Consider the following 21,079-nt stretch of genomic DNA (forward strand, 5'->3'; position numbering starts at 1 on the left):
GTTAGAGGTAGAGAGCAAAATAAATGTATAAGGATAATGCATAATAAGAAAGCTGTAATGGTGGTTTTGCATCCAAACTCAATTGAAGAAAGAATTTTTCTCTGCTCATTGTGGCTTCCCAATGTCAATCTATCTTCTATAAGTTTATTTCACACATTGGTGACATTTATCATCTAGTAGTAATTATGGTTGTGAAGATAATCAATCAACAGATCTTTATCATGATAAAAATACTTGACATTTATATAGCGCTTTGTGGTTTGCAAAGAACTTTGCACACATTATCTCTTCTGATTAATGCAGTGGCTTAAAGGGAGCATGGTTTTCACCCAATAGGTATTCTCCAAAATGTTGTCTACATATTCTCATTAATCCTGGACCCAGTAATATAATAAGGAACCAACATGGTGGACCATAAAAAGTACAGGATCTGGATTCAAAGGGCCTGTGTTCTAACTGAACTGAAGCTCTTCTACTGAGTGTGTAAACTTTTAGGCCTCAGTGTCTTCATCTAAAAAATGAGAAGACTGGCCTAGAGGACATCCAAATATCTAAATATACAATCCTACTATGCATGGCAGGGAAGAGTCAGCCCTGATATATCTACATGGAAATAAACACAGTTTTGTAGATATAGGAAAATAGGCCAGTAGATTTAGGCCTTGTCTGGCCTAGTATATTAGCACGCACAGAATAGAGGCTCAAAAATACATACTCATGTGAAGCTACAGAACAAAAAGACAGAAAAAAAGTTATATTTAAAAAAAGAAATAAAAGAGGAGAAAAACTAGATAAGAAATAAAATGGGAGAAAAGGAGACCCTGAGCTGATCAAAATGACACTAACAAAGAGAAAAAATGCATTATCCAGTTACTGTTCTATAATTTTCAGACTGAATTTCTACAACAAATTCTTAAATTAAGCAGTAGTGAAAAGAACTTGCTGAAAGCAGCTACCAGCTCAATGAGTTGCCCAAATATGAAGTAATCCCTAGTACTATTTTCAGTGATTAAGCTTTCAGTAACCTAGGATCCATATGGAATATGAAGTATTATCATTCAAATGTTTATTAGTTACTCTAAGTTTCAGTTCCTTCAGCATAGTACAATTCAGTAAAGCAAATTAGGATATTTTCAAACCTACATTAATAAATAATTTCCCAGTGCACTGAAGGGGAAAGCTTGTTCTGAGAGCACACAGGAAGTAGAGACGGAACGTAACTATTAGATAATTTAATCTCTCCTTTTGTCAGGGCTGTGTGGCTGTTTGGTACACTATGTTCCTGAGTGCTTGGTGTACTCTACTTTTCATTTTCTCCAATTTGAAAGCTTCCAATACCCCTTTCCTGAAATTCAGACTAAGATCAAAAAATTACAATTTCTCTTTATGCCATTTACATCTGTCATTTCTCCATCCCCTTCTTGTTCTACGTACCAGAATAATTACAACTCAACAATGGACAGAACTCCTTTTATTGCTGGTATTAATGATGTTATATCCAACCTTAACAACAAGTTTAACCAAGTATATGTTTCCTATACAATTTATAAATAATTCCTATCACTAGAACAATCAAGACTTTGATGCAGGCCCTCAGGAAAAATCTGCTTCTGTCCTTTCTATAATATATTGTTATTATATCCTGAGATATTTTACACAGAACATATACAATTTTATAAAGTAATTCAGTTAATCCCTTGGCCTCACTCTCTGGAATCCACCTTATTCCAAAGGACATCTTCTTTCAGATCCAGTAAGGTACTGTTGTCTTTTATTTACAGCTCTATAAAGAGTCCAATTTATAGGTTATCATTTCTATAACTAATCCCTGAAGAGATTGTTTCATCCTCATTATTTCATATTTATAACCCCAATGCTAAGCATGGGGCGTGGCACATAGTAGGTACTTAATGCAGACTTGTTGATTGATTGAAAATATTCTAAACTATTCTTCTGGAAATCTCTCAGTACCCTTACTTCTAAATTCATAAAGTCAAGAGGAAAAGTAGTAGTAGAAAGAGCTCCTTTGTGGTGTGGGTCTGGGTCACTAACAGGTCTTATAGACTCCTAGGTAATTGTTTTTTGAAATTTCTCTTCCATTCATTTATCTAGAGTCAGCCTAATTCAAGCCCTCAATTGACAGATCTTTTTAAAGAATACTTTCTCTTGATACTAATATCTCCACAACTATCTGAACTACTTTGGCGAGAATATGTAATCTTCTTTATGGATGAGTCACTTAAACAGTGTAAATTTGCCTTGTTAAACATTGCCAATTCATACCATATGTCGAAGATCTCTTTAAAGACCACTGTTCTCTGCTAACTTTTCCATTCCCTATATTTTTGTTGTCTAATCTGAATAAGATGGTGATGAGACCAAGGGTTTTTTGACCACCAGAGATTTCTGGTCCTCCTCAAGGTAAAGGTTGTAGGCTGGTCATCTACCATTAGGCACCTACATTGTGATGCTGTGAAAGAAAAGGAAAAAGGCCCAATGTCCCCTGAGCCTCAGATAATAAAGAAGGCAACCAAGAGAGGCCATTAAAGTACCATTCACTTCCTTGACTTGAGAATCCCTAAACGTTTTTATTATTAAGACAAAAATAAGTAAAACTCTCAAACAGTATAAACTTTCTATTCATTTTATTTCTTCTTTATGTGGTTTTATTTCAAGCTCTCTGAAAGATTTCAGGTTGTGCTATCATGGTAAGTCCCTCAGCTTTTAATGCACTCCTTCAAATGTAAGTGGTCCTAAATATTTGATGATGATGATATTCGTCTGTACTGACCAAAATGAATGTTATTTTATTCACTGCTGACATTTCCCACTCAGATTTAATTCTGCTTTATCCTTAATAAACTTCAAAAGCCTTGGAAATTTATATGACAAATACACCTTACCAATAAAGATGTTCTACAAGATTGGCTCTAACCTATCTTTTTTTTTCTCCCCCAAACATTTCTACAGGGCATCTTCTCTTAATTCAATAAGCTAATTTCTATCATTAATCTTTGTTTAGAACCCATTAGAGAGACTTTCCAATTATAGTGTGGGAGAAAATTTTCATAATGAATCTTATAAAAATGGTAATGCTGAGAATATTTGAGACTTCCATTCTGAGGATTAATATTCCTTTATATTATACTTCTGCTCTATATACACATATATACAAAAATGTAATGCAATTGTATAGATATGTGTGTGTGTGACAGAGTGAGAGAGAGAGAGAGAGAGAGAGAGAGAGAGAGAGAGAGAGAGAGAGAGAGAGAGAGAGAGAGAGAGAGAGAGAGAGAGAGAGAGAGAGATCACAGAACTGAGAAGATCTGGGCAAGTCATTTAATCACTCATTGTACTAAAAATAATTCTGCAAGACAAGTTACCAAGAAGTAGCAACATGCAATGGTAGAAGTTTCCTCATCTAGGAGATCCATATACTAATGAAATCACAGGTCCAACATACATACATATAAACACACACACATATATATAATATATGCATACATTTATACAAATGTATATACCTCTCTCTCTCTCTCTCTCTCTCTCTCTCTCTCTCTCTCTCTCTCTCTCTCACACACACACACACACACACACACACACACACACACATACACACAAGTATCTTTCTCTGTCACTTGACCATTTACTGTCCAAAGAAATTCTCTAAGATCAAAAGTTGCAAATCTTCATTGGAAGACAGAATTTCCTTAATAGGACATATCCAAACCAACAAAATCCAATAAAATCACAGAACCAGACCAAAAAGTATAGGTGTGTCTCTCTATTTGTGTGTATTTATATATGTATGTGCACACATATAGTGTGTATATATATACATATATATTTATAGATATCTGTGTATATAGACGTACATATATGTATAATACATGTGTATTATAAATACACACAATTCCTTAGAATTGTTTCTACTCCCTGAGATGATCATTAAAATGGTTAGATAAATACAAATGAATTATCCTTCTTTCTTTATGTAAAAAGCACTTGAATTGTAGACAGAAGCCCTAGTTTGAATTATGATTCTACTACTTACTTGGAAATTTATATGACAAATACACTTTACCAAGAGACCTTGGGCAATAGTTTCCTTCTCTTTAAAATGAAGGTGTTGGCTCCCCCTCTTCCCAAATATCTAAGCAATCTTTCAGTTCTAAAGCTTAGGATAATATAATTCTATGATAAAATACATTTTAGTTCCTTGTTTAATTTGATGATTTGAAGCCTCCTGCTGGATCTGACACTTGCTAAAAGTAAAACTATGAACCATTTATCCTTAGCTTCCTTGTCTATAAAATAGAATTTTTGAGTTAAACTGAAATGCTACTTATAAATGGAGTTTTAAGAAATATCCCATTATTTCATTTTATAGATGATTAGTTTACAGAATGTAATCAATTTATCTAATTCCAGACCTATTTTAATCGATGAACAATACAGTAAAGTGACCGGCTTTCAGACTTTCCATGACATCACATTATTTCTATTTTATTTTGGTTATCCCATCCTTTCCTTAAATACTCTTCTCTTCTTACAAAGGTAAGTGAGAGAGGTCACCCTGAATTCTGTTTTTCTTAATTTCTTGAAGTCAGGTGCCATATGACCTGACACCAAGTTTCGTTTTCCCCTATTATTTTCTCAGACTAGTTGCTCTCTAGAGGAAATAAACAACCACAATAGTTTCTCTGTTTTCTTTATTATGAAATTGCCCTCCTGTAAATTAGAAAATGTTTCTGAGGTACATGTTTAACTGTAATTGTTGCCCAACTGGGGCTTACATTGATAAAGCCACCAGGGTATCTCCAGTGATTTCCAAGCTCTTTCCTGCTGTAATTGTTAGAGGAATTTTTCAGTCATGCTTTCTTTGAGGTGTACTTGTAGTTGATTATTGATTTTTTCCTTGGCTTTTCATTCCTTGCACCTTTCTATTGAATCACAAAGATCACCCAAGAGGGTGATCTGTCAGTCAGTTAGTACTTATTGACTACCTACTATATGCAGGACACTATACTAGTTAGTATGGAGTCAGGATAAAAAGTAAATGGAAGATCATTAAATTCTTACTCATCAAGAGTTCACCATCTAATGGAAATTTTTTAAGTGGTTATGGTGCTTATTATGTAAACTCAGGCAACTCCAGTTAATACAATTAAAAAAACCTGGAGAATGTGTTTGCATGTATGCCATCTGAATACACACTTGGAGCTTGGTTTCAGTCCAGATTTTCATACATATTATACACACACACACATGCATATATATATACATATATACATACATATGCATGTTTGGACATATGTGCATGAACACACATGGATGCATGCATTTCTGTATTTACATATTGTGTATATTTGTATGTAAAATTGGTCCTTTCTAAAAGGACTACCTTATCAATTTTCAATCAATCCATCAACAAGCATCATTAGATATAACTATGTGCTGAGCACTGTAGTCTGACTTCAAGGGGCTTACATTCTAATATGTTTGTCAGCAAAAAGAGATGATAATTGAATTCATAGGAGTGGGTGAGATCACCAAAAGAAAGAAAAAAAAAGACAAGAACTCTGTGAGAAATCCATACTAGGGGGGTAGGATAAGGAAGAGGAATCAGTAAGATGATCAGGAATGAAAGGTCAAAGAGGTAGGAAGGGTTACCAAAAGGAGTCATGTCTACAGGCTAATAGCAGAAAGAATAGTCAGAAGAGGAAGAATATGAGAAATAGAGAGCTGGACTCTTTTACTCCAAGCCTCTCCCCAAACCGTTAACTTTATCACTGTCCCTTTCTCATTCAGGTAAATGACCTCTCACCTCCTACTTTATTAAAAAAAAAAGATTGAGGCCATGACAAATAAGCTCTCCTTTCCCCCCCCTCCTCCACACCTTAAATGTTTCTCAAAAGAAGGTTTTTGCTAGATTCTCTTTTTTTCCTTTTCATTTCAGAGAATGAGTTAGCCTTCTAACTTAAGGCCAGTTTGGCTGGATTACCAAGTCTGGGAAGGGAATAATATATCATGGAGTCAGAAAGACAGGTTGGGGCCAAAGTGTGAAGGATTTAAAAAACTAAACAGAGAATTCTATATATTTTTTCTAAATGCATATGGAGCCACTGTAGTTAACTAAATAGGAGAAGTTCCATGGATCAGATCCCAAAATCACTTTGGCAGCTCTGTGGAGCAATGACTGCAGTGGGGGAAAGCCTTTCTGTGGATAGGCTGAAGAAGATAAAAAGATGCAATGAAGTCACTGGATATATGAATTGAGAGAATATTGGTCCTTTGGAGTGGGAATGGTTTCAGTAGGTTGAAAGCCGTATTTCAAGAAGTTGACTTATGAGTGGGTGGTGAAGAAGTGGAGATTAAAAGTGTCTTCTACTACTCTTTCTAGAATTCTGACAATGAAAGAGAGGAAGAAAATGGGAACATGATTTATGGAATTTTGAAGGTGAAGCAGAGGCTTTTTAGGATATAAGCAAGATGAGTACATTTGTAGGTAGATGGGAAAAGTAATCAGTAGAGAGAGTGACATGGAAGATGAGGGAGGGAAGGAGAGGGAGAGAGAGGGAGAGAGAGGAGAGAGAGAGAGAGAGAGAGAGAGAGAGAAAGAGAGAGAGAGAGAGAGAGAGAGAGAGAGAGAGAGAGAGAGAGAGAGAGAGAGAGAGAGAGAGAAATAAAGAGAGAGAGAGAGAGAGAAGTCTATTTATTGTCACCTTTTTCAATAAAGTATGATCTAGCAAGATACTGGACAGGATGGAATTAAGGGCACAATGAATGAATGAGAATTTATAAAACACTATATTTGGATACTGTGCTAAGTTCTATTGTCATGTCCTTTCCAGAAAAGATAGTATTGTTTGATTATTGTATCCAAAGCTAGAGGTGGAAAATGAAAGATTTGCATTGTTAAGTAGGATTAACTCATTATATGAGACCAGAATAAAAGAAGAGAGAATGAGTAAAGACTTTCTTTCTAAAGATTTTAATGGGTAGTGGAAAGGCAAATAGTAAGTTCATACTGGATGAACTCAATCTTCTTATATAATACGAGGTGAGGTCATGAGTTGAAAGAAAAAGGTGTTTTGGAGGCCTAGGTAGTTTGGAAAGGGTTTGGAATAATCACAGTAAACACATGTTTTAAAAAATAAAGAAATGGTGAATTAGAGGATTCCCCCAGTAGAATGTAAGTTTCTCCTAGTAGAATGTAAACCCTTTGAGGACAGGAACTATTTGGATTATGTCTTTGTATTTTGAAGACCCAGAGTAACATTGTTCCTTACACATAGTAAATGCTTAATAAGTGCTGATTTAATTGAATCAAAACATGTGGGACTTTCCAATTTCCCCTCTTACTTGTCTGCTCAGTCTTAGCATCCTTTAAGGGCTCATCATCCATACTGTACCTCTTAATTGTGGGTGCTTTTTAAAGCTCTATCCTGGTTCCTCCTTCCTCCCTATAAACTCTCTTGGTGATCTCATAAGTTCTCATGGGTTTAATTATTATCTCTAAGGAAATGACTTACAAATCTATACATCCAGCCTCCAGTCTCTTGCATTTTAGTCAAAAATCATCAACTGATTATTTGACACTTAAAACCAGACGTCCCAGAGGTATCTCATAATTTCATAGTTTCAGAGATTTGTAGTTAAAAGGAACCTCAGAAGATATCTAAAGCAATGTCTTCATTTTTCAGTGAGGAAACTGGTGACCAAGATCACCTAAGCAGTAAGTGGAAGAATTGGGACTTGAATCTAGGTCCCCTCTATCCAAATCCAGTGCTTTTTTGCACTGTATAATGTTGCCAACATGTCCAAAATAGAACACTCTCTTCACTAAATATTTCCTTTTCTATTTTCACATCTCCAGCACCTGCCCCATTCTCTCTTCTTATACAACCAGCACCCTAGTTCATATCCTCATCTAGACTATTGTAACAGCCTCCTAACTGTTCTCTCTGCCTCATCTCTCCTCACTCTAGTGCATCCACATTGCTGCTAAAATGATTTTCCTTAAGCATAGATCTGACCATGTCAATAGATCCCAGTGGCTCTTTATTGCATCTAGGAAAACATATGAAACCCTCTGTTTAGATTTCAGAATCCTTCACAACTTGGCCTCAACCTCTCATTTTGGCATCATTGTACATTAGTTCCCCTTCCACATTCTGTGGTCATATTCTATGATCCAGCCAATGTGGCCTGTTTTCTGCTCTTTAAATACAGCATCCCATGCCCCATCTTGTCCCTCTACCTAACTTTTCCAGATTTTGGTCGGTGAATTTATTAATCATCTACACAAGAGGAGAACTGGATGATAAACATGCAAGCAAGTCTCATTGATATATTTCCCAATACAAATGGAGTATGACTAACCAGCGTATAGTCTCACAACTAGGTTGAATAAATTGGCACTGAACAATCTAGAAGCAAGTATTCCAATGCAAATTAAGCTGGTGCTTTCCATTGTGCTGAATAGGGACAGCAATTCTTTTTTTTAATGGTAACACATTTCTCCATAATTTTTTTTTCAAGTCAGTAAAACTTAGTTTGCCCATGGATCTCTATAGAAATGTAACAAAAATTTAAAAGTTCTAAGTTGTTGATTTCCATATCCCCTGCCTTTTCTAAGCTTCTAAAACAGAGAAGAAACTTAGCTATTATGGCCTTTCTCTCAATCTAAGAGTATAGAATATCTAATATCCTTAGCGGTAGCCAGTTGATCCTTGTAAAGGTGAAAGACCATGGGGGCACACTTCTTTTTGATATGAAGGGAGTAAAGGAGGTGATTACACAGATGAAGGCAGGAGAGGTAGCATAATCCCAACAACTGGGGAAATGATATAGTTGGAGACAGAGAGATGCTTCCTAAGCCTTGGATCTTCCAACTAACTAAGGCCTACTCAGTTATCTATCCATCTGAACAATTCTTCTTATTATTTAGGGTCATCATATAACCAGTGTTTGAATACAATTGATACTATCTGTAAAGTTATTGGGGGAGTTGGGGACATAGAGACAACATTTCCATCCTAAAGGGCACAAATTTCCCTTTGCTAATTAGGATGTTATCTATCTGGTCCGTATGATGCTCAAGGGTATGATACAGAGCAGAATTTTCTTCTGTTTCTATGCAAGGTCTCATGCCCAAAGACCAAGCAATAGTTTTAGGTCTTTTAACAATTTGATGAATGAAAGCGATAACAGTTTTTAAAAGTCCAAGGTCACATCATCTGTGGCCAAAAATTACTTTGTTTATCCTCTTTACCTGTGTATGATCTGACCATTATTGGATTTTCCTTTTGGCACTCTTTACGCAAAGGTTCTAACGACCAAGGAAGAAGTGATGGTAGGGCTGAAGGATCTTCAGGAACAAACACAGGGTTTACAATGTGAGATAAATCCACCTGGGCATGCCTTGTTTCTTTACTGCAGTATTAAGGGAGAGGAGAATGTAGTATGGATCCTAGAAGGAGGCAAGTCTTATGCTGATAGAATATCATGTGAACTCAGTCATCAAATATGATGGGATGGCAGAGTTCATAAGATTCTTTGGTCAAGGAATCTTGCACCTGTGTATAGAAGACTTTGATATATGATGTATTGATGCTTTATGATAATTCAAGCCAGTGCCACAAACCACTTATATATCAAAGAACTGGTAGCTCATTAAGATTTTTATGTTAAACAAGTCCATTTTTTTTCTGTTGGTGGCAAAGCATCTAGTTATTTCATACTGGTTTCAGCATAAATATTAGCTATCCTATATAAATTTCATTTTGTCATTCCACTGCCAGAACAGGCTCTTGGAGATAAAGGCAACAAAAATGTTGGGCCTATATTGCCTTGTAGCTTTCCTTCATAGTTTGTTCTACAAAATAGGTACCTGTCACTGTTAATAAGATAGCCAAGTACCAAATCTAATAATAAATTTCCTAGGAGTATTTTACTTACTATCCCAGAATTTTGCTTTCATGTGGGAATGAACTTCAACATATCCTACCTATCTATATATAACACTATAGTGATATTTGAATTAATCTGTATATTGTAGGAGTGAGCTGTCTTTTTTTGTTATTTCAGATTTTCCACATTATGGCCTTGATAAATAGGGTAAGTCATGCATTGCTTGGGCTCTGGAAAAATTTGGAGCAAGCCAATTTTTAAAAATTGTTTTAATCATCCTTTTTTGTTCACATGCAACATGAATTGGTGTACTTGAAGAAGGTATAACACAGATGCTAAGTGTATGAAAGACCTAGCTTAGAAGTAACTTTCTAAGTTTCTGGGGCCTTATTTTGAATATGAAAACATCATCAAGATTTGGTTAGAAGAGTTTGGTCCTCAAAGATCCCAGGTCTTGGAGTAAGGATTTACTAACTGACAAAGATTTCTGGGACAGCTAGGTGGTGCAGTGGATAGAGCACTGGCCCTGAAGTCAGGAGGACCTGAGTTCAAATTCGGACTCAGACCAAACATTTGACACTTACTAGCTGTGTCACCCTGGGCAAGTCACTTAACCCCAATTGCCTAAAACAAAAACAAAAAGATTTCTAGGAAAACTGGAAAGCAATCTAAGAGAAATTAAGTACAGGCTAACATCCCCTAAGCTTTAAATGGGTACATGAAAGACAAAGAGTGATATCATGAATGAATTTTAGGAGGAAGGAAGAAATGACCTATTCAATTAATGGATAAGGGATAAGGTTCATGACCAATAGGGGCTAGAGAAGATCAGAGAAGATAAAACTGACAATTTTGATTGCATAAAATTAAAAAGTTTCTACACAAATAAATCTAATGCAGCTAAAATTAGAAGGGAATTAACTGAGGAAAAAATTTCTTAGATAAAGGACTTATTTCCAAGATATTTAAGGAACTAATTAAAACACCTTCCCCTATTCATAAATGGCTGAACAATATGAACAGACAATTCTCAAGGGAAGAAATCTAAGCTATCAATATCCATATGAAAAAATTACTCCAAATCACTAATAATTAGAGAAATGAAAATTAAAATAACTCAGGCTCTGCCTCGTATCCATCAGAAGTCAAATTTAATAATAAAAAAAGAAAATATCAAATATTGGAGGGGCTGCATGATAAAAGGCACAATAGTGTACTGTTGGTGGAGCTGTGAATTGGTCCAGCCATTCTGGAAAGCAATTTTTCCCATTTTAGTTGATGGCACCGCTATTATTGTAGATGTTCAAGCTTGAAACCTGAGTTATCTCTGAATCTTCCCTCTAGCTAACCCCTAATATTCTATCAGATGTCAGTCTTATCCATTCTTTTAAATTTTATTTTATTGAAATCTTTTGTTTTACATTGCAAATATTTACAGATCATCCCCCCCATTCCATAAGCAGTCGCTTATAAAAAAAAAAAAGCAAAAAAAAAAAAGTAAGCAAAACTAATGATGCACTGACCTTATCTTAAAACACATGTAATATTCTGGAGCATCCTCTCTATTAAAAATAATTAAAATGTTTTTTCTCTCCCCCCACTGGAAAAAAAGAGAAAAAGTATTCCTTAAAACAAATATGGATAATCAGGAAAATAAAAATCCTTCATTGGTTCACTCTGTGTGTGAATGTGTGTGTATAATCTCTTTATTTTCTATTTCTACAATGTATGGTTTCATTCCCTCTCTTCTTACTGTAAGTTTTACCACTATAATTCAGTATTTATTGTCTCTCATCTGTATTAATTTATTATCACTGACAAATTAACCCTCATCATTGGCCCTTTTTACTTTCCTTACCTGTTCATGCTTTACACTACTGCCAAAACGGTCTTCCTAGCATACAAGTCTGATCGTATTACCCCCATGCTCAAAAAAAAATTGGCAATTCCTCATTGCTTACTAAATTAACAATAAACTTCTTAGCATATCATTCAAGACACAGTCTATCTCTAATTTATCTCTTCAGGAGCCCTTCACATACTCAACATAGCAGCTTCGCTGAAATACTTTCCATTTGTGAGTTATTGCTCTCATAAAGCCCACAGTTTAATGGGGAGGCAACATACACACACACACACACACATATATATATATATATATATATATATATATATAAAACATTTATAAAAATATACACAAATATGTATGTGTGTATGTATATATGTATATATACATATATGCACACATACGTGTGTGTATACACACACACACACACACACACACACACACACACACACATATATATATATATACACCCCCCAAAAAAAACCCATACATACATACATACATACAAGATATATACAGAATGAAGTGAGGTAGTAATATGAGAGGGAAAATACTAAGGCTGGGAAAGGCTTCCCGTGGACAGTGGGATTTCAGCTGAAACTTGAAGGAAGTCAGGGAAGCCAAGAGATAAAAATGAGAAGGAAGTACATTCCAGGCATGGTGGACAGCTAGTAAAAATACTCAGAGTTGGAAAATGGAGTATCAAGTGAGAGGAACAGTAAGGAGTATCTAGGCAGTGAGGGATGCAAACATACACACAAATTAAACAGTTAACTGCCCTCAAGAAGCTTACATTATAGTAGTATATGCAAAAGTATATCCAAGACACATAGGAAATAAACACAAAGTGATTTGGGTGGATGATGCACTAACAGTCCGGGGGATCAAGAAAGTCTTCATAGAGAAGGTGGCATTTGAGCTAAGTTTGGAAAGAAACTAAAGATTTAATGAAACAGGTGAGAAGGCAGTACATTCCAGGCATGGATCAAATTATGTGTATTATTATATTATATGTGTAAAGGTACTCCACACTCTTTAAAACACAGCATGAGTGTTAGCTATTATTATTATGTAGTGTAGGGTAAAGAGCCCTTGCTTTATAAGTAGAGGACATTAATTCGAGTGCTGGCTTCATTGCTACTTAGCTATGATATGGGGAAAATCATTTAACTTGGTATATATCCGTTTCTTAATCTATAAAATGGAAAGATGATGCTCACACTCCCTTGCAAGGTTATGAGGTTCAAATAAGAATGGGAGTAAAACATATTATAAAGAACTATGTAAATGTGGTCTATTATTCTCTCTAATTTTAAGCTCCAACATCGATACAGAATAAGTTCCAACCAGCCCCTTATTTGTTAAATACTAACTGTGTGAAAGGGATTGTGTTAGGTACAGAGTATATGATAGAATGTAAACTCCTTAAGGGATTTTTAAAAAATTTTGTCTTTTTATCTCTAAGACCTAACACATGCCTGATACATAGAAAACCCTTAATAAATGTTTGTTGTATTAGATTGAATTGGATTGATTTATTGAGTCTTTTTCTCACTCAATCAAAGGCACAGCCATTTAGCCATGGCTACATTTATCTTTCATGAAAACTATGGCATTCATTAGACTATTATGGTAGCTTGCTTAAGGAATTCAACATTCCTAATATCCCTCAGCTTCTAAGCATATTTAGGAATGAGATCCTGTAGACAGATATGCCTGAATACATGTTTCATTTCATCTTAACCCTATCCATCTTCAACACTCATGAGTATTCAAAAATCTCAGCCACAAATCTATCAAATAACCTTGAAATGTTGCATATGCAACCATATAGTGATAGCTCAGTTTCAAATTCATGTCTCCATCACCTTTGTCCCTCAATAACATTTTCTGGTTTTTTGCAATGATTCTTTCAATCGCACTTGTATTTCTTGACCTTTAAGTTTTCTTTTAAAAAACACCATTTTGTAATTTATATGATCTTACTGTCAACTACAGGGCTTGTTGTATCATAGCATAGATTACCACATTTCTATCTGCATTTTCAAAAGCCTAATCAGCATTCAAAGGGTATGTGTATTTTATTGAAAAGCCTTAGATTTTATCTTACTTATGCATTAAATTGAACCAAATACCTACATACTCTAGAATACAGATTATAAGTCATACTCTTCATTATACTATATTTTACTAAGTTCCATGTGGAAACTGTTTTGGCTTTTTTTTTTGTTAAAACACATTTAATTTATGAGTCTATATTGACATCAGCAAAAAATTACACATAGTTGAAGGGCAACTCTTTTAAAGATGCTATTTATTTGGTTTTCATTTTCCTTTATGATTTCTAAATCGCTGTTTATTGTTGGATTCTAATTGTCTGTGTAGAGCTTCAAGTGTCTTTGCAGGGGGCATCTTTATGAATAGGTTTATAATTACTCTCCCCGTAAGCCTGAGATAAGAAAAAGGCAGGCAATTGCCAGAGGAACTTTCCCACAGAGTTTTGCTAATGGTGACAACATTCCAGTCCTGGGCTTTTTTAGACATATCTCCACTTCAAGTCTTATTTGCTATCATTTTTTTCTTTGTGAGTGTCTCAAAACTGTCTTTTCTTCCCATTGAATAGCAATTCCTCACTTTTCTATGGCACTTTAAAGTTTGCAAAGTGCATTTTTCCTTCACAACAGCCCTGTGGAGGTAGGTAGTCTGGCTATTATTATCTTTATTTCATAAATGAGACAATGGCAACCTAAGGAGTTTGAGTGACTTGCCCAGGGTTGCACACCTAGCAAGAGAGCCAGGATTAGACCCAGGTCTTTAATGACTCTGAATTCAGCGTTCTGTTCACTAACTTTGCTGTTCTTCGGCCCGAGTTCCTAAGGAGTTTGCAACTAGCTACTATTCATCTGTTAGCCCAGATTCCTTGTTGGATGAGTACCTCTGAGACATCCTGAAAAAAATTCTTGCATCCATTCAGTCAGAATACATGTATAATTCTATTAATTTAGGGCTCCAGATAGTTTGCTCATTCATAGAATCATAGACTTACTCTTGAATATGGTCAGTATTTTACAACTGTTTTCTTCTTTACATAGTCTTTACAGGCACTGAAGCAGACTAGGAAAGGCTTAGGACCTCATCTACTACTAAGATACAAGATGTAAAGAAAAACAGAAGTGACACTTAATTTTAGGAGATTAGAATGTCAGCCTTATTTTCTTTCTCAAAATCCTGGCCTCAGATTTTGTAAAATCTATCCATTTATCCATCATTCTACCTTTCTTGTTGCTTTGAAGTCATTAGACTGGAGTCTTACACTGGATTAGATTAAAAGCTCCTTGACGCTTCTACTGACTGTTAGTGTTTTCTGTCTCTTTTTTAAATTGTTATGTCTCTAACTATCTGTGTATTGTATCACCCTGGCTCCAAACAGTCTAGTATTTATTAAGTAAGGATTGTGTAAAAGGCACTGTTACCTACCATAGATTTAATAGAATGTAAGCTCCTTGAGGACAGGAACTATTTCTCATTTTGTCTTTGGATCCAAAGATCCAAGCACAATATGCGCCATATGTTGTTGTTATTCTTGTTCGGTCATTTCAGTCACATCCGGCCCTTTTTTTTGTGATCTTATTTAGGGTTTTCTTGGCAAAGCTACTAGAGTGGTTTGTCACTCCATTCTGCTCATTTTACAGAGGAGGAAACTGAGGCAAACATGTTTAAGTGACCTGCCCAGGGTCACAGAGCCAGTGTGAGGTTAGATTTGAACTCAGGAAGACGAGTTTTCCTGACTGCAGGCCACTCTATCTATTCCACCACCTAGCTATCCACATGTACCATATAGTAAACTATTACAATGTTTGTTGGATTGGACAGTATTGTTTTTTCCTTTCATTTACTCAATGAGCATTTATAAAGGACCTACTCTGTGCCAGGTCCTATACCTAGACACCAGGGATATCACAAAAGTGAAATAGTCTCTGCCTTCAAGAAGCTTATTATAGAACATCATATCTACAATAATTGAGAGCCATACACACAGTTGGTACTTACTAAACAGAGTGCTCGGAAACTGATTAGATTCATACTGTGAGTTTCTGTGAGTACATAGATCTTTTTGAAGTCCTGGGACTGTCATAAGAATTAGTTATTAGTTTTAGCATTGAGGCAAAGGTACACGGCAAATAAAGTTTTATTTGTCATACCATGTCTCTGAGAAAGGGAAAGAAATCATACACACTCAGGGGGTCTTTAAACAATCCCACTTTGTTTTGGCCATATAATCCATTTTGATAATTAAGAGCAAGAATTTGACTTTAAGCAGCAAATCCAAGCTCTGTGTCAAATTTCAGCAATTATCCCAAATCTTCTGAGAAACTCTTTAAGCAAACTATTACTTTAGGAACTGGAGGAAAAGTCAGACTAGATTTGATCACATTTATAGCTCTAAGGCCAAACTACATGCTATTCTCAGGCCTTTGTGACTACTTTTTATAACAGGTGAATTAGGTGAGGTATAGAAAGATATTTTGTTAGAAAATGACTCAGAGATTTGGAAGGATTCATAAGTAGTTCAAATTCTGTGTATTTCTAACTGTTTACATGAACAGCAGATGGCTCAGAAGTATCTGGCTGAAGTTGAGTGTCTCACTGGGGTGTCCCCAGTAGCCATTTAAAAGACAGTTACTGGAGTGTCACATTCAGAACAGATAATGGTTATTTACTATAAAAGTAGTGACAATTGCTTCATGGCAGCAGATATAATACAAAACTAAAAAATTATAACCTTCACTTATGGCAGAAGAGTAAGTACATGACTGAAAATGCAAGCCTCAAAATTCATACCTTGCAGTTACAGGGTCCTATACAAGGATCCTCATTAGTGCTTCCTAAGCCACTGCAATTGCAATGCACACAGTCAGGGTAACCAGTATAACCTCGAGCACATCGAGCACATCTGACTCCTCCAAAGCCATGTCTGCAATGGCAAGATCCAGGCAATAGACCTAGGGAAAGATCAAAATGACATCAACATAAATGGGCTTGATGAATATAATGTGAAATAAAAGTAAATCTATGTAACTCTAGTTTGATGTCCGCTCAATCTATGTAGATGACAGCAACAGAGTAAGAAAGCAAGATGTGTCCTTCTTTTAGAAAGGCTTTCAAATATGAACCCATACCAGCTGCTGGGAGTAGTGTCTGAGGGGCTTCAGAGCATCAAAGTCAAGGAGAAAGCTATTAACTATAGATTATCTTCCTCTCAGAGCAAATTATAACCCCCAAGATAGTGGGCCTTAGCAGTTTTTAGGGTGTGTAAGGGGCATGTTTTCATGATCTCTGTATTAGGTCTGAAAATAGGAGGAGTCTAATCTGTAGCAAAGGGTTTTCTGTAGTTACAGCCCAAGAGCCTGGACTCGGTTAGAGTCCCCCAAGAAGAAAGACTTAGCTCAGTATACTACTCACAAGGAAACAAACAAACAGAAAAAATACAATGATAGAAAAATGTTTTGCCAACCCATGTAGAAAAGGAAGGAAAGGGGGCATGGGCTGAGATTTGTTTACTTCTTTTATTTGTTTCAAAACTGAAATTTCAAGGTTTTTTGATCAATAAAGTGGCAACTAATTTTTAAACTCAAGAGATTAATCAAAACCCAAAAGAAAAGCAAAAAAGAGGTTTAATGGGTGGGTATAATCTGCTTTTTGTTGAATCCTGCCAAGTGGTCCCTTCAATAAATTTGAAAGCATAAGTATACACACACGCACACACATATACATACATATATACACATATGTATGTATATATGTAAATGTAAAATTCCAGTGCAGAATATTTTAATGGCATTCTCCTTAGCAATCACTTCCTCTTTTTCTCTGTGTTTTAGAAATAAAAGATGAGTTGGCCACTGAAAATTGTAAAGGGCGACTCACAGGACAAAGAGCTAGATTTGTAGTCACAGGACTTGGGTGTGGATCTCAGTTCTGTCACTAATTCTGTGATAACACTCAGGACAGGGACTGGAACATAGTAAGTGCTTAATAAATGCTTGCTGACTGATAAATCAGTTTAATTCTCTGGGTTTCATTTTCCTTAGCTGTAAAATGAATGGGTTGGACTAGACTTCTAAGTTTCTTCTCATTAAGACTCCTAATTAAGATAATATGAGAAAATAATGATAAGAAAGCATGGTTTGTTCACAATTTGCATTTGTCATGGAAGTATCACACTAATTAGGTCAAGATAAATTTTAGTAAGGAAAATAAAGGAAAGAGGAGGAGGCTGAATAGATAGTTTTGAAATCTACGGTATTATTTTCCTGATTCACAAGGGGGGAATTTGGCTCATTAATATATTACTACTTAGCTTTCCACATGTTAACTAATAATAATAGTTTTCATGCATGTATGTCATTTAAAGTTTTCAAAGCACTTAAAAATTATCTCATTTCATCCTCTCAACAACTTTGTTACATAGGTCCTATAATCCTTTCCTAGGCAGCTAGGTGGCTCAGTGGATAGAGTGTTGGGCATGGAGTCAGGGAGACCTGAGTTCAGATCTGGCCCAGACTTATTACTAGCTCTGTGACCCTGGGCAAGTCACTTAATCCCTACTTCCCTTAGTTCCTCATCTATAAAATGAGCTGGAGAAGGAAACAGCAAACCACTTCAGTGTCTTTACCAAGAAAATCCCAAGGGCAGACATGACTTAAAAAATGACTGAACAACAGTAAACAGGCTCAGAGATACTTTACAACTTGCCCAGGATTACTCCTCTAGTAAGTGTATGTGGCAGGATTTGATCAAATCTTCATGATTCTAAGTCCAGGATTTTATTCACTACACCACTCTGACCCTTTGATAACATGCCTCCTGTTCATAGCATTTACTTTGGAACAGGGAGGAGTCAAGTGAAAGCTGCCCTTCATCAAAAGCCCTTGGCACAAAAATTTCCTTCTTTTCCTAGTTTACTCTGAGACAAAAACTACCTCTTTGGCTGAGACTTCTTCAACAAGAAAAAAAAATCCTATTTTTGATCCATGATTAGAGACAAATTTATGTCATGGCTTATGAAAGTTTTTTTTTTTGCTTACCTAACTCATAAAATAATATTGAGGCTTTAGGGCAATGGCATACTGGCATATGCTTACACTCCAAATAATAGAATCATAAAACATTTTAATTTCTCTTTATTCAATATGACATTAGTCTATATTTATGGCACAATGTCACCATCCCTGCTGTATAACTAAAAACTATCACTGTATTTGCATTGTAATCACCTTCTTGAACTGAAATAATCACCTAGGCAATTACCCTCCTCAGCACTCTTTGCTCTACAGCTCTTCTGTGTACTTTATTTTCCCCTGATGTATATAAAAATATTACTACAATGTCTCTCACAGGCTGCTTTGTCAATAGTATACAATTAGTGTAATTAAGTAGCATCACTTACAATTTATCGTGCAGTGTAATTTTTTTTCTATAAAATGGAAGAGGGCAAGGGGATGCTTAAAGCAATAAAAGTGACCACTGCAACATGCTGCAATGATTTCCACCTTGAACAAAATCTTGAATTTCTCCATATATATGGTTACAAAGACCTTAAAGAGAAATGTATAATCCTATAGATTTTGAAGACAGCATACAAGTATGGAAAGTGAGGAAAGGGAAAAAAAAAACCTTGGGGTCAGAGGACCTCAGGTTTGAATCTCTCATGTATTTCTTACTATCTGCATGACTATGACCAAGTCCCCAGATCACAGAGTTGGAGGGATCCTGTAAAAGCCGTCTATTTCAACTCATAGACATATAAGAATATTGCTTGTAATTCTCAACTAGTAGCCCTCACCTGAAGATCTATAGTAAAGGAGAACTTACTAACACCTTGACAGCACACTCATCTTTTGGGTAGCTCTACTTATTTGTCAAGAAGAATTTCCTTACCTTGAGCTGAAAATTAACTTCTCTATAACTTCTGTTATTACTAATTCTATCTTCTGGGGTCAAGAAGAAAAAGTGAAATCCCTCCGACAAGTAAAAACTCATTAAATATTGGAAGATAGTTATCATGTCCCCCTTAAGTATTTAATTCTCTATTCCAAGCTTCTTCAATTTCTTTACCTGATCCTTATATAATGGCACATCCTTGAATCCTCTCACAAGCCTGACCATCCTCTTTTGGATTCACTCTAGTATACCAAAATGTCACACCTAAGACTGAACACTATACTTCAGATGTCCAGTAATGACTAGGGGCAGAATACAGAAGAATTTTTACCTTTCTATTCTCCTCTAAATGCAGCCCAGAATCAGCTTTAGCTTTTTTTAAGTCCATCACTTCATAATAGTAATGATAATGGTAATGATAAGGATGATGATGATGATGATGATGATGATGATGATGATGATGATGCATATTAAGCCTTTAGCTCACTAAAATTTTTAGATCTATCATTAAATCTGTCTTCTAGCCATATCTCCCCCATGCTGTACCTGTATAATTTATTTTTAAAAATCTACTTCGCTCTTTGCAGCTTGCACCAACCATGGGGATCTTCCGGGACAACTGGCACAAGTGCCGTAAAACTGGGGGCAAGCGCAAGCCCTACCACAAGAAGTGCAAGTATGAGCTGGGCCACCCGCTGGCCAACACCAAGATCGGCTCCTGCCGCATCCACACCCTGCGAGTCCGAGGTGGCAACAAAAAGTACCGGGCGCTGAAGCTGGATGTGGGCAACTTCTCCTGGGGCTCCGAGTGCTGTACCCGAAAAACAAGGATTATTGATGTGGTCTATAATGCATCCAACAATGAGCTGGTCTGGACCAAGACACTGGTGAAGAATTGCATCGTGCTCATCGATAGCACCCCGTACCGCCAGTGGTATGAGTCCCACTATGCCCTGCCCTTGGGCCGGAAGAAAGGAGCCAAGCTGACTCCTGAGGAGGAAGAAATTTTAAATAAAAAGCGGTCAGAGAAGATCCAGAAGAAATATGAAGAACGGAAGAAGAATGCCAAGATCAGCCCACTTCTGGAGGAACAGTTCCAGAAGGGCAAGCTACTTGCCTGCATTGCATCGAGGCCAGGCCAGTGTGGACGTGCTCGAAGGCAAAGAGCTTGAGTTCTACCTAAGAAAGATCAAAGCCCGAAAGGGCAAATAAACCCTAACTTGGACATTCTCTAATGGAACAAATACCCATATTGTTAAAAAAAAATCTACTTCAATTATATCCATCACACTTCATCAGACAAGATTTTACCCTCTGTTCTAGCCTATCAATATAATTTTTTTGGGGGGTGGCTTCTCCAGCTTTATGTCATCT

The 21,079-nt window shown here is 36.1% G+C and overlaps 1 protein-coding gene and 1 pseudogene across 1 annotated transcript in view; one reads left to right on the plus strand and one right to left on the minus strand.

Moving 5' to 3' along the window:
• The window catches only part of LAMA2 (laminin subunit alpha 2), a 790,327-nt gene that overhangs the window by 422,966 nt on the left and 346,282 nt on the right, over window positions 1-21,079 (minus strand). The window contains exon 10 of the mRNA XM_078155150.1: window positions 16,604-16,764. Within this exon, the coding sequence (XP_078011276.1) occupies window positions 16,604-16,764 (161 nt within the window). The remainder of the gene's footprint in view (window positions 1-16,603; window positions 16,765-21,079) is intronic.
• On the plus strand, window positions 20,305-20,949 carry LOC110208859 (small ribosomal subunit protein eS8 pseudogene; annotated as a pseudogene).

This window comes from Phascolarctos cinereus, unplaced genomic scaffold, assembly GCF_003287225.1.
Source record: "Phascolarctos cinereus isolate Bilbo 61053 unplaced genomic scaffold, phaCin_HiC Scaffold_5;HRSCAF=322, whole genome shotgun sequence".
In the NCBI taxonomy this organism is placed as follows: Eukaryota; Metazoa; Chordata; class Mammalia; order Diprotodontia; family Phascolarctidae; genus Phascolarctos; species Phascolarctos cinereus.